The sequence below is a fragment of the Xiphophorus hellerii genome, chromosome 3, assembly GCF_003331165.1.
Source record: "Xiphophorus hellerii strain 12219 chromosome 3, Xiphophorus_hellerii-4.1, whole genome shotgun sequence".
NCBI lineage: Eukaryota > Metazoa > Chordata > Actinopteri > Cyprinodontiformes > Poeciliidae > Xiphophorus > Xiphophorus hellerii.
The window spans coordinates 13,386,541-13,401,422 of NC_045674.1; the positions used below are offsets into that span (position 1 = coordinate 13,386,541).

Sequence of the window (14,882 nt, forward strand, 5' to 3'; positions counted from 1 at the left end):
CTGTGCTGGTTCTGGTAAACGACCCCATGCTGGTTCCGCTCCTTAGTGGGCTCAGGAGTCAGCATGGTACCCTTCAAAGGGTTCCCTTTCTATCACTTCCTCTTCACACTGACATCTGCCGTCAATGACTCCTCAAAAGGCATTGACGGAATAAATCCAGCATAAAACACACAACGCACACACACATTGCATCGTCATGCAGCTTATTTCTCTAAGGTAAGGCGGGCAGGATGTGTTCATTTTGTAGCGGATTGTTTTCTGTGTTATTTTATAGTAATACATGTAAATCGTTGGTCTCAATTATCTGAAATTTGTCTGATGGATAAATCCTTCACCTATTCCAGAGAAAAAAGCAGAGAGATTCTAGACATTTATCAAAATTAAGTTTTATTTTGTCAGTTGCTTTAACGATACTAAATCAAGGACAAAATTGATTGTTAATCACACTGGAGTCTAATTCATGATGAGTTATTTGTTGAAAAAAGGCTCAAACAAATTGTCTTTGATTACAATCTAAGCCGGGAGCTTAGAGCCAGGAGCTTCCTGAACAAGAAGAGTTGAAAAGACAAAATGAAACAAAAAAAAAAAAAACTTTGTAGAAACTCTATAGAAAGTCATCAAACACAAATAAAAATATTAAATGTAACTAAATCTGGCAAGATGAGCAGGTTTAGTTTGGAAAAGCATTGTCTGTGTTTCTTGTTGGGGGTAAGGAGGCATCACCAGGTGCTGATCAACCAATCAGAAACAGACTTTGGGGAAACAAATGGTATTTCAGGTTTCAACATTAGAATCTGTTATTTTATTTCTACCACATTTCTTTAAACTCAGAAAAAAAATTCAGGAATGTAAACAATCTGTCTTTGTAGATAAAACACAATCTCTGTTCTAAATCTGTTTCCAACATGTAATTTCTTTTTTGCTGAGCAAAAAAAATGAGGGTTGCATTTCATTCATTTATTAAAATGGTAAATGACCTGTACTGTACTTTTCAAGTCCAGAGGGCTCCAAAGCATTTTACACTACTTTCAGTCATTCATGCACTCATGGTGGTATGCTACTACATTGTAGCCACAGCTGCCCTGGGGCAGAATGACAGAGGTAGGCTGGGTCCAGGCGGGTGAATCCATCAAACCATCAAACTCCAGCCTCTTGAGCCACCATAAAATGGGGGCTACTTCAAATCTTGTACTGTAGGGGCTTTTGAGTTTAACTCTTTAATTAATATTTAAGGTTAATTATGTATTATTTCAATAAAAGCTTTTTTAATTTTTTTACATTTTAAATTAAGATCATACATTGGAGAGCTACTTAGAAATTCAGAAAAAGACTAATTTTGAGTACAACTCTTCAGGGTCATAACATCATGCAGGATTTAGTGATGCTACTGCATAGGAGGTTGTTTCTATGCTCGTTTAAAACTTACTTCAAGGATATTTTCAGGGTTCTTGAAGAAAACAGTCGAATGCTCAAGTTGGTTGTGGTGACCAACTTCTGTTTTCCTTCGTAAAGGGATGGTTGTGGTGGTCTAGTCAAGTTTCACTTTGGATGTTTCCCCCTGTGTGAAATGCTGTGGTAAAGCAGTTCAGTGCAGGGTTTTCTCTTATTGCAGTGTTTCTGGTTGTCCCCGGCTGTCTTCGTGCGGTATCATTTGGAAGTTGCAGTTCAGTGTAGTGGAGTGCAGCTGTTGTATCGTGCGTTGTGGCGCTGATTTGTTCAATAATTTATTCATAAAACTCACCCCACCCCCACACACCGGCATCAGAGGGAGTTACAGTTCATGTCGTCATATGTTGGTCACATGAAATGTGGAGCAAAGCAAGTAGGGGCCAGTTGGAGCACAGCAGCGGGAAATTAATTTCTTTCTTCGAGGGGGAAAAAAAATGTATGTTCAGCAGCGTCGAGTCGAGTTCTGATACAAACAGCAGAGAGAACAGGGAGCAATTTTCTGCTTACCCAGCGCAGCATAGCAGAGGTGTAAGTCAACAAGCCAACCTCTCATCATTCACGCCACGTAGACGCCTCACCCCAATTAACCCGTTCCATCCCAAGCTACACCTATGTCAGGAAAGATTCATGCACTACCTCCTCTCCTCCATGCACCGTGACCGGGTGAAGTCTCATTAAGCTGTCGCCGCCACAGCGACCAATATTCAGCGGTTCTCAAAATCCATGCTAATGACCACCCTCATCTGATCAACAGGATTGGACTGATTTATTACATTTTTATTATTATTGTATTCTGGTGTAGTTCAGCTCAGGCTGCCACCATTTATTTGCTCATTTATTCATTTTCATGCCTGAAGGGGTACAGTTGTTCTGCATTTGTTTGGTGCTGGGATCAGAGTATAATTACCATAATAACAAACCAATTAATTAGGACAACATACAATGCAAAAGTTTGAAACCATCAGTAACTTTCTCTTCCAAGTGAACAGATAACAAGTTAGTCTTTGTGATGTTTCTTCTTTCAGTGTTCCTGACGTTTTGAAAATATTTTCACAGTGCTTCTTACTGCTCTTTGCACCTATTTTCTGTCAATGAACCTGACCAGCTAAACTGCAGCAGATTAACAGCAAATGAAACTCATATCTTTGAGAAATAAGACATAACCAGGAAAAACCTACGAGAAGTTTCATCCTTCAGTTCTTTGGGAATCCCGATCCCTAACCTGATCTGGATTTTCTTGTCCACTATGCAAATGCAAGTACTTTAAGAATAAGATATTTACAGATACCAAGTTCCTATGCATATCATTAAACTAAATGTTATGCCTGTGAAGTAGAACATTGGAATTACATATTCTGGATTAATATTGCGAATAACTCATTCCCCGGATGCTGCAGTCTCTGTTTTTTCTGAAAGCATCTCATATTTTGTGCCAACAGCAGTTTCTGCAAGACAGTGCTGTTTCTAAAGATTTTTTGTGACTTCATACACACTGCCGCAGTTGTTGCAGTCTTCAGTGAATGACAGATAATATGCTGAAGTGGTAGGCTAATGCTAGCATTTTCACTTTCTGATAATTTACTTGTTGATAATTCAGCTCAAACCATATTTAAATACATTTCCAGTGAATTAAATGCAGATGATGCTAAGAACAAAGTTGTTTTTCTATTTCATAATTTCTCACTTTGCTTTTAATGCAAAAATTTAAGCACTTTTAAATTTTTTTCCCATGCTGACAGTTTTCTGGGTGCAGCTATCAGAGAAGATCACATGACACAGACAGCCACAGCCAATATAGTCTCTCTTTCACTGTGAGTATTTGTGACAGACTTAATAAAACATGCCTAAAGATTTGATTTAAAATCAGTTCTACTTTTTTAAGACACACTGAAGTTTAATTTCTTAGCTCTATTAATCTTTTTATGCCCAAATGATTCGTAGGTCAAAGTTAAATTGTCATAATGTGCTTAAATGGGAAGGATCCAAATGCTGGCATTCATGGGAGCAGGTGAAGTTCCAGATATTTATTAACAAAGTAATGAGGCTCAGACAGAGAAACGACTGGAAAATAATGGCAGTAGCAACGGAAAATAGAGGGAGGACCAGTGGAGAACAATGCAGACAGGAAGCTATAAATACACTGATTAGGCAGTGGAGACGTGAAAGAGCTAATCACAGGTGAGTGGGGACAGCTGGGGAAGAGAAAAGGAAGAGGAAAATTAGGAGATGTGCAACAGCTGTGCAGAGAGGGGGACAATAAGCAAAGCTGGAGAAAGATATAAACAGTAACAGAAAGAAACATTAATCTAAGGAATAAATCTCATAAATGCTAAGAATAAATGAACAAACACAAGGAGCAAACAAGACCTAAACAAGTAAACAATGAAGAAATTATCAAAACATGAACCTAAATGAAAGCAAAAGTTGTAACACCTAAGGATAATGACATAAAAGGCCTAAAAGAAATCCATAATTTTTTTTTTTTGAAAACTGACATGTGCTTGATTGAAAATTAGCTGATAATCCCCAAACAAGACTAAGAGCATTTTCAAAAAACCTTCAAAAACAAAAAAACAAACAAAAAACTGATAGAGGCTACTGTGGCAGGAAGTTTGACTTCTTAGAAAGAAAATAAATTGAGGGTGTCAAAAGATTTTTCCACTGGACTTTATCTTCTGGTAATATTAAAAAAGCTCGACACTGGTCATCTATCTCATTTTCAAAGCAGCTTATCAGTCCAATCCTGCAACACATCAATACTTTCACTCATCATCACAGTTTCCATCACTCAGCAGAAATATAAACATGATAATAACTTAACTATTATTTCTCTCTTCCCTCTCCTTCCCTGTTTTTTGTCTATCCATCTTTTCACCTCTACATCTCCTCTAATCTCTTCATCATGCTCTGTCCTACCTTCTTTCAAACCATCATCCTTCTCTGTGCTTTCTCCTGTGTTGCATGTATTCTTTTTTCCTAATCCATCAGGAGTCACCCGCACCATGAAGGAAAGAGTAACCAAGCCCACAGCGATGGCCCAGGGCCGTGTTGCTCACATGATCGAATGGCAAAACTGGGGCATGCAGACGGTTGGTGCAGGAGGAATCCCCCAGTCCCGCATCAGCACCCAAGAACGGGAAAAAGAGCGGCGGGCGGAGAACGACGCCTACAGCGACCTCAGCGACGGAGAAAAGGAGGCTCGGTTTGCTGCAGGTGAGATGCAAGCACACAGCCAGAGGGCAGACACAGTCTGGGGCTTGTTGGCTGTTATCAGCAGCATTATGTGCTCATTAGGAAAACGTTTAGCCAATTAAATATGATGCATGTCTTAATTCTGACCTGGGTCTGTTCTTTGACCTCTGACCTCAGGCGTCCTGCAGCAGTTTGCTATCTCAGAGGCAACGCTCTTGGCGTGGTCGTCGATGGACGGGGAGAGCCCTCGGTCGGGTTCAAACCAGGGCAGCGTGGCTCACCTGAGTGAGGTCAACCAGGAGAGCATCACCAGTCGAGGTAAAACTCAGCAGAGGCAGCAGAAAGCAGCTGGTAGGACAGGCAGGTCGAGATAAACGTGCCAGGACACACAAAACCGTGTTCAGACCTGCCGCTGTCGGGAAAATAAAAATAAAAATACCGCAAAAATATCTGTATGATGTTTTGTTGTTGGTCTCTGGAAAAGAAACTGATCTAATAAAAGTCAAGTAAACAAGTAAAGCAACAAGAGTTCAAAGGGCTTCGCATCAGAAAAGCATCATGCAGAAGCAATAATGACATCATCAAAATCATCAAGCAAATACATGTCAAATATATTGATCAATGATTGACTTTACTAATCAAAGGCAACCCTGAACAGGTGAGCTTTTAGGCTTTATTTAATGGAACTCAGGGTTTCAGCTGTTTTGCAATTTTAATGAAGTTTGTTCCTAATTTGTGGTGCATAGAAGCTGGATGCTGCTTCTCCATGTTTGGTTCTAGTTCTGGTTCTTCAGAGCAGACCAGAACTAGAACCAGAACCAGGAGACTTGAGAGGTCTGAAAGGTTGATACAAGAACAGCAACAGCAAATCTTTAATGTATTTCAGTGATTTATAAACTAACAGAAGTATTTTAACGTCTATAAATTTTATTTTTTTTAATTCTTTGTTTGGTTTTAGTTGTTTTCTTTTTCAGTGAAGGCTTCTGTGACATTCATCTTCAAATGTGCAGCTGAAATAAAAACTTTCTTTACCTTTACATCCCCCAAAAAAGAGAAAGAAACAGGTGAAATCTTGCTTCAAACTTCAAACTTTAAACCTCTCCCTGCACCACTGATAAGGTTGTGGAGTCTTCAATCCTTCCAAGTGTTTTTTTTTTTATCTGAAAATTTCTCTCCCTCTAGCCATGCATTTGTGAGTGAAATTTGAGATTAAAGTTTTTAAACCATCCCAAGGCTTGAAGGATTATTGCATTTGCCTCAGATCATTCAGGTTTTTTTTTTTGTTGTAAAACATGTCTCTACTTTGCTGTTTTAACTCCTCGGCGTTAACACGTATCTTCTCCTGAGAGTATGAGAGAAAAAAAGTGCTTTATGTAAAATTCTGCAGTTTGACTGACTGCTTCAGTAGCAACTGGGAGCTTTTGTCATAGCACTCCACTTGGAAGCATTTCTGCTCAATTTTTACAAACCTTTGTTCAGTGGCTTAAATCTCAATAATTAGGAATCTTTGCTGGAACTGGAAACCTGCAGCATGACGTAAAGACATCCTTCTCACGATGTGGTTTCTATTCCTTCTCACATCTGTTCTTGGAGCTCCAGTAACAGCTGCTGCATTTTTAAATCTTTCCAGATCAGATATTACACCAGTCCTCAGCAGAGGTGTGGCCTCACACGTACGTCTCCCAGGGCCACTACTGCCTCTCGTCCTCCGACGCCTGGGAACCGACCAACAGCGACCCTTCGGGCGTGGCGTCTCCCCCAGCTGGTTCCTACATCATGGGGACGGACGGCTACGATGGGCAGGCGGCGGCTCACTTCCTGTCCCAGCAGCAGCAGCAGCAGCAGTACAACCTCCAGCAGCAGAGCCACCTCCAGCAGCTGCAGCAGCTCCAGCAGATCCAGCAGTACCAGCAACAGCAGCTCCTGCAGTATCAACAACAACAGGTGATTGATGCAGAGCAGGTGGACTCTCAGCGGTGAGCGCACGGCGCTGCCAGGAGGAACATTTACCGGGGAGAGACTATATGTGGCTTGGGTTTAGTCCAAGTCACGATTATGATGCATGAAAGAAGTGCATCAGGCCCTGATTGAAGGAGTGGTGCAAATATTTGTGCAGTTTTCTGATCAGATCTGACCTCATCTTAAAAATGTTCAAGTTGAGTCAGCTAAGAAAATAGAAGCAGACAATTGGATGTCTGGACTTCCCTAAGTCTTCAAAATAGGGAAATTTTTCGGGGACAGTGGGAGTTATTTTGAACAGATTCAGTACATTGCTAATGTATTCACATCCAATGAACTTTTGCACAACTTGTGATGTTGCAACCATTTGATACAGACTTTTATCCGATTATCTGACACAAAGTGATACGTAGCTGAAGAGTGGAAGAAAAATTATGGTTTTAAAACAAAAATAATTTGTGCTTTTATGTTTGGCCCTCCTGAGATAAAACTTTACAGAGCCACCTGTCGCTGTAGGTATTTTCAGGTTTGTCTCTATTAATTGTGCACTTTTTGAAATCAATCTCAGTTGGGTTGGATGAGAAGATTTTATGATCATCAGTTAGAAACAGCTCTAGAAAAAATTAACAGACCACTGCAAAATGATCAGTTCTCTGATTTTACCCTTTATAGGCATATATGTGAGTAAAATGAACCTTGTTCTTTTATTCTATGAACTACTGACACCATGTCTGAAATTCCAAGCAAAAATTTAGTATTAATTTTCAGAAAATGAGAAATGGTCAAAATAATGAAAAAGATGCAGCGCTTTCAGAACTCAAATAATCCAAAGAAAAAAAGTTCATATTTATTTAGAGACCACAATATTAATGTTTTAACTCAGGAAGAGTTCAGAAATCAATATTTGGTGGAATAACCAGGAGGTTTTCAATGGGGGTCAGTGAAGTGCTCTCTTCATTGTTTCTCCAGAGCTGTATTAGTTTTAACTCTAACACATGAATACACAAGTAAAACTGTTGATTTGATTGACAACATAATATTTAAGCTCACAACTGTAATGTTGAAGTTTCTATTTCCAGAGTCTACAGGGCCACATAAAAACGTCTTGCGGGTTAGATACGTGCTGTAAATCGAAACGTTTTACTATGTTTAATGAATATATTACTCTTTTAGATGACAATAAGCAGCTAATCTAATTCCCTTTGCTTCTCAGACATTAAATTTCCTGATCATCATCACATCTGTGTGTTTCCAGGCTCTGGAGCACCGGCTGCACAGTGCCAACCACTCTCTGCAGGCGACACCCAACAGCACCATCCACAGTCTGGTTCATCAGGTCCACCCTCCGCTGGTTGATCTGTGGAACACGGGGCAGATGGAGGCCTATCAGTCGGAGGCCGGAGGCTACATGGGCGTGGCGGCGGTGGTGGAGGCGGGCCTGTGTGTGCCGGCGGCGGAGGAGGTGGTGGGAACCGAGCACTCCCCGCTACTGGAGCAGCAGGAGGAGGAGCAGCTCAAGGTGAGGACAAAATGTGGCTTTACTGGACGATTTTCTTCTCAGGAATTGATGCCTGACTCTTTCTGAGCCGAGGCTGGGCGTGACCACACAGAGGGTTTATTCAGTTAACTCTAAGTTCAGCTTAATTAGTTAATCTAATCACTTCATTACAATATTCTAGGAATTCGCAGTTGAAATGTTTGCCAGTGATCAAGGATAAGCACTAATTGCTCACCTATTATTTTATGCACTTAGCTGTAACAACTGTAGAAAGAACAAATTGAATGTTGAGTGTGAGAAGGTTGATTCGTTTGTTCACAACTTGCAGAGGTTTTCTGTTTTCAGCCACGCCTAAGGGCCTCAAGTTCTAGCATTTTTGTATTTTACATCCATAAATCATATTTATACATTTTTTATTTCATTGTTTTAATCTGGGGTACAGTGAACTGCTGCCCGTTTCTTCTTTTAAAGATTAAACCACTCCAAGATGCCCTTTTTATTCTTAGTCATACTGTTCTTTTATTAATTAGACAAAATGGGTCAAATTTTTCTCTAGATAATTTCATTTCCAGTAACATTTGTTTCTGCTGTACCAGCAGGGGGTTTAAAAATGATGTATTCACAAAATTGCTTCCTAGAATAATTTTTTAGGATGATCAGTTCATTACATTGTTTAAATAGATTGTGAATTGCTGCAAGATGGGTTTTTTTAGACATAATACCAGCCAGTTTAATTAAAAACTACTTAAAATGTTATTATTCTTATCACACTACTGCAATCTCAGACTAAAAATGTTAAAAATGAAAATTTGAGTTAATTTAATCACAAAGAAAATTGCCATGTTGACAAGTTTTCCAACTAGTATGTAACTGTTCTGTGAAGGCTTTGGATGTTTCTTCAAGAACTTCAGTGAACAAACAGCATCATGGAGGATAAAAACATTGTTAAATCATGGCTGAGTTACAAAACATCTCACTCTCAGAATGCTTCATACAGCAATGTCCAATTCATGTGACCAAGATGCAGCCTTTAGATTCACATGCTAAACGTTATCATTGTGAAACATGATGGTGGCAGCATCATGCTGTGGGGGTGCTCGTCATCAACGGGGAAGCTGAAACTGGTAAGAGTTTATAGGAATATGTTTGGAGCTAAATACAGGGCAATCCTAAAAGAAAATCAATCAGAGGCTTTAAAAGACAATTAAATGGTTTAAGCATATTCAAGAGAGAGAATGACCTAGTCAAAGTACAGATAAAATCTGCGGCAAGGCTGCAGCATTGATTCTCTCCATCCAATCTGTCTGAGCTGGAGCTGTTTTGCAGGACAGAATGGACAAAATTCTTTTTGACATCTCAAGATGTCTCTAAAATGCTTGCAGCTACTTTTTTTTTCTCTTCACAATTAAGCTCGACTTTGTTTGTTCTATTGTTTAAATTTTAAAAATGACAGTGAGGCTTCTCTCTGCAGTATGAAAACAAAATGTGCACCTGTTCAAATAATCTGTGGCACAACAGCTGCTGGTTTGGATCTGACCACACTGACTCCTTCGCCTCTGTCCCGATCAGGAAGAAGATATAACGCTGGCCCTGGATCAGGAGTCGGCCATGTTGACTCCGCCCACGCAACAAGGAGATGCCTCTGGAGGCAGTAGTCCGGGGCAACCGCCAGCTGAGCCAATCACAGAGCGGAAGGCCTCCGATGTCACCTCTGGTCTCATTCAGATGCTGGAGGAAAAGGAAGAGGAAGAGGAGGAAGAGGAGGCTAGGCCACCTTCCTCCATGGCCACCAACTGAGCTCTTGATCGTTAAGACTCCTGAACAGAAACTAACCTGGGAGTCGGCGAGGGACGAGCAACATACAACAATATATATCTATTAATCCGTTCCTTTTCAGGTATCAAAAACTTTTTGTTGTAAAGGTGAATTCCTTAAAATGACTCACAGCCAGACAGGAGATCATGCAACAAAGGACACCTCTGTCTTTGCAAGCCTTACGCCCTGAAGGTTTGAAAAATAGAGTTAAAACATAGCAGAGGAGGAAGAGGAGGAGGAGGAGCATTTCCAAAGGGGGAAAAGAAACCAGACTGTGATGAAGAGGAGGGGAATGGAAACATGCATGCTTTTTCTTTGAAGACCAACAACTCAAACCTGTCTTTGTCTTATGATGAAAATAAAAATCTAACTTACATTAGCATAATAAGAGGAACAATTTTTGTAATAAAAAAAAAAAGAAAAAAAAACAGCAAGCGATGTATAAGTGTGTGATGAGATCTCACAGGTTTCCTAAGGGAGAGCTGCTCTGTTTACAGCCCTTACTTAACACATTCTTTATTTCTTTCTCTTGGATCAAACACGTTCACCCTAATACTACAAAAAGCAACCCAAGCAATTTCACAGATGCTTTAAGAAGTCTCAGCATTTCGGTGAAATGCAGTTTAACTCGTCTGAAATCTATTCTCCTGTAACTTTGTGGCACAACCCGGGGCGAGCCTGCTCGGCTGACTGCACACACCCAACCCTGCACAGATAAGGATTGTACTGTACTAAGATAGCGTGCTTCCTACTCTGTCTCTCTGTATGCATGTCCTTCAGAGTACCACAGAGTACCTGTAACTATAAAGCACTGTAAAAGACTTTGCACTGAACAGTTCCAATCCCAGGAGGGAGTCCCCGAAGGAGACGGCTGCATACGCGACTTTAGTTGGGTTTTTTGTTGTTGTGAAATGTGTGGGGGTTTTTTTGGGGTTTTTTTGCACTAAAGCAATCCAGCAGATCAGAGTTTGCCTTTGGACTGTTGGCTCGTTCCTCCCTCTGACAAACCAAAACCACCCGAGCCGCTTCACGATGCAGGAACACTCAGCTGCTTTGTTTTTCACACAGATCCTGACACACAGAGGATGTTGACCACTATTCTGAATGTACTGGACGACTGGGAGGAGGCGCCACTGGGTCACTCAGAGCCACTCCGTACACACGGACACGGGAATATCTAAATTGTAACCAGCAGTAGGCAGAGGAAACACTGGCCTTCCAAAAAAAAAAAAAAAAACGACACAAAAAAGACCAGTCCAGCTCTGTCGTTAAGATGTAAATACAATATGTAGTAATTGCCTCTCAGTCAGAGTCACGGCTGTTCTTTTGCAGTATGATTTCTTTATTTTTCTACACCTCTCTGGTCCTAATTTATTTTTTGGGGACTGCGCTCAAGCTTGCTCAGTTTTTTGTTTTGTTGGTTTTGTTTACTGCTGCACAATTAAATGTGAAATGGACCGTGCAATCGATCAGACTGGAAACCAGTTGGTTGAGCTCAATCAGGTAACAGGACTGAAGACTCGAGGTGAAACAAGACTGGTGTCTTCCTGCTCATCGTTACTACTGTGAAGCAGCTGCCTGGGAGTGTGGTTGTGATGTGTGAGGAGAATTTTTTTATTTTCTTCAGTGATTTCATTTTTTTGCAATTAAGAAAGAGTGTATGTTTCCCAGCAGGAGTGGGAGCTGAACAGCGGTGGCGAACTCTCTGCGCACGTCTACTTGCGTCTTTTTACCTTCTGGGAAACACCTTCTCCCACTTTGAGGACTTTGCAAGACACTTTGAAGACAAAATCAGCAGTTTATTGACTTGAATGAATTTATTTATTGAGTGCTTCTTTATGCAATGTCGAGGGACAATATTTATTTTTCTACTGCCTTGTTGAGATCCCTTCCAGTATAAGTTAGGATAGGTGTCAGGGCTGTAACGCAGACTTGTTTTGTTCTGGTTTTGAGCTCCTTTCTGCACAGAGAGAATAGACTGATAGGTTGGCAGCTCCCAATGTGAAATAATTGAACACTGCCTTGCAAAAATATTTACGACCCTTGAGGTTTTTCACAGTTTACATCACTTCTGTGTATTTTAGCGGGGTTTTATGTCAAAAATCAACACTAAGTAGTGCATAATAGTGATGTGGAACAAAAACAGAAAGTGAATTTTACAAACTTTGAACATACTGGAAGCTGAAAGGCATAGCAAGCAGTTGCTACACTTATTTTCTGTCTGTAGATGCGCAAAGCTGGTAGAGACAAATCCTGAAAAATTTGGTGCTGTAATTGAAGCAAAAAATGGTTCTACAGAGCATTGCATGCCACACTTTGAAATGTATCATGTTCAAGAGTTCATGAGTTGATTTATTCCATAAAATAAAAAGAAAACCCATATTGACATGGGTGCTGAATACTTTTGCAAGGCCTCGTAGACTGAAACCTAGTTTGAAAAGTTGTAAGAACGTATTAAGAAAACTCAAACCCACTAACAGAACATCTTTACACCATGACACATTAATTTATTTATTGAGCAATTACTTGGTAGGGAGAAACACCTTGATGCTGTACAGAGGCTGTTACTTCATGTAGATAACTCATTTAGGAGCGGTATCTTTTTTTTCTTTTAGTTTAAGATATAATAAAGTTGAAAGATTGATGCTTTTGTTTGAGACGAAAGCCTCACAGCTTATTTGGGCTCGACTGTTTGCTTTTAAAAACAGATATTTCATAGAGAAAGACACTGCTTCTCTTTGAGTTTTGTTGCTTTTTTCCCATTTTTTTAATAAAACAAAACATTTGTTGATCTCGATGAATGAATAAAGAGATAACATGAAACCAAATATACTTCTGTGGATGTTAAAGGTTTACTGATCATGTCTTTGTTATTAACTTCATTTGGTTTCCTCCTGTTTTTGTGTAATCGCCACTGCCGTCTCTGAGGAGTTTCAGTTACTTTTCTGCAGGCAGGATGGTCAAATATCTGCCTCCGACCCTCTGCCTTTCTCCCTCTCTTCCTCTCTGTCCGTTCTGTATACTTGTATCCGTGTGTATGTCTGTATGTGTACAGTTAAAAAAAAAAAAAAAGTCCACTGTCTTTCTTGAAAAATTCACTGCCTGGAACAATAAACTTTTCACATCAGTCAAAGAGGGTTTTGAAGCCCTTGATGCATAAAATTTGGAGTTGTGTGGTGAGAACGGCTGTATAAAAAAACCCCCCTGTGTATAAAATCTGATGGCTTCTGTAAAACGTCTGCATAAAACTGGATTTGTCTTAACTGAGGCAGTGTGACTGATAACACAACTATGCATGCTTGTAGGACGGTTCTCACAGGTCGGCTCTTCCATGTGGTTTCCCCTCTCTCTTCTGTCCACAGCTCTCTCTTTCTTCCCCCTGCACGATGCAGCCTCCTTCACCTTCTCCGGCTCTTCTACCTGTCTCCTTTTATTTTCCTTCTGGTGGAGAAAGAGCAAATAAACAGACCAAACAAATTGTCTTTTTCTGCGGATATGTGTGTGTCTCTTTTCACAGGCTGTAAATAATTACAATCTCAGGGGTTTCCTGTATCCTCTTGAGCTTTAACACATTTCTGTTGTTTATCTGTTTTCTGTCTCTCTGCGTCTTATTTGTGACTGACAGACACACCAGAAAAGAAGTCGACAAGCAATAGGCAGCAGTGTAATCTGTGCTTCTCCAAAAGCCCTCCTCTCCCGTCCTTATCAGGAATTGTGTGCCAGGAGAATATAAACAACAAATGCCCTCCATTGGGATAAACTGCTTATTTGTTGAAGCTCACAGAGGACTCAGCGCCTGAAACACATTGTTGACCTTCACAACACAGAACTGTTTATATACTCGAAAGCTGGAAGTGATGTGGTGGTATTTACTTACCTCATTGACTGTTGGAGGTCCATCAAGTTGGTTAATGAGTTTACATTGCTCTAGGCTATCAAATATAGAACTTTTCAGAATAATTTTTTGTTTGTTTTGCTTTTTTTGTTGAAAACTTAATAGAGGTGAGGGTTTCCTTTCCAAGCACTCGTGCATCTAAAGAGGATCCTAAAGATGAAGGACAGTCGTAAAGAGAGTATAGTTTGGGTTAATCCTCATCGGTTTTGTGATATTTAGTAATGTCATGTTTCCCTAATGCTAACCTCGCATTTTCTGTAACGGACTGAGGTGGCAAGATGGCATTTATGAACACTGACAGAAACCGTTCAGACGGCTAAGTCCTCCTTTCAATTTTTATGGTTTGTTCTGAAATATTCCAGTAGGGGGTGGTGAATTGAGGTTTGAACTTTACACCTTTGACCCAGCTAGAGAGGAAGTTACAAACACTGTAACCTCTATGGGCTGTAAGAGTGAAACATGAATGTGGAACAAGAATTAAATGACCCCTTTAAGATATTTTGATTTGTTTTGTAATCTGCATGTGTTCCTTACATCTAACGGCAGACTGAAAGCTCTTGCCACAGATTGAGGGTGTTGAGGTCAGCCAACCTATTTTACACCCCTGATCCTCTGCAGGAGGCCATAAGTCACAGACCCACAGTGAGCCGTAAGAGTGAGACGGCATTGCAGATGCAGATAATGACATGAGGAGGTTGGAGAATAATTATTTTGCTTGAGCATGATAATGAAAAGTTCAGTCAGACAGAGGGATTGCTCTTGTGAACACTTGTAGTTGTAAGCCATACCCCCTTTGGTTCCACAATCCCATCTGCATGCTCTGAGAGCACACACAGACTCTCCTGTGGGTGACGAAATGCGGCATTTTCATTTCTGAGAACCAGCATCATTTGCGTCTTCTTCTCCATCCACAGCAGCAGCCATCATGGCTTGGAAATCTTCATCTTCTTTTCAGGAGTAGATTTTTATCTTTTCAGAAAAGCAGATAAAAAACAACGGTTGACAGCAGAAGAAGTGTCACTAAATATTTGCAATTTGCAGCGCACCAACTCAGCTGTAAATAATTCAAATTAG

The 14,882-nt window shown here is 40.4% G+C and overlaps 1 protein-coding gene across 5 annotated transcripts in view; it reads left to right on the forward strand.

Moving 5' to 3' along the window:
* fam131bb (family with sequence similarity 131 member Bb) overlaps positions 1-13,404 on the forward strand; it is a 31,544-nt gene extending 18,140 nt beyond the window's left edge. For 4 of the 5 annotated variants that reach the window (XM_032555979.1, XM_032555997.1, XM_032555970.1 and 1 more), the window contains 5 exons: positions 4,438-4,662; positions 4,819-4,959; positions 6,272-6,585; positions 7,856-8,119; positions 9,668-13,404. In XM_032555979.1, the coding sequence (XP_032411870.1) occupies positions 4,438-4,662; positions 4,819-4,959; positions 6,272-6,585; positions 7,856-8,119; positions 9,668-9,895 (1,172 nt within the window). In that variant the 3' untranslated portion in view covers positions 9,896-13,404. Of the gene's footprint in view, positions 1-3,188; positions 3,261-4,437; positions 4,663-4,818; positions 4,960-6,271; positions 6,586-7,855; positions 8,120-9,667 lie in introns of all 5 variants that reach the window. The other variant, XM_032556006.1, reaches the window with a different exon arrangement.
* Positions 13,405-14,882: the final 1,478 nt, after the last annotated feature.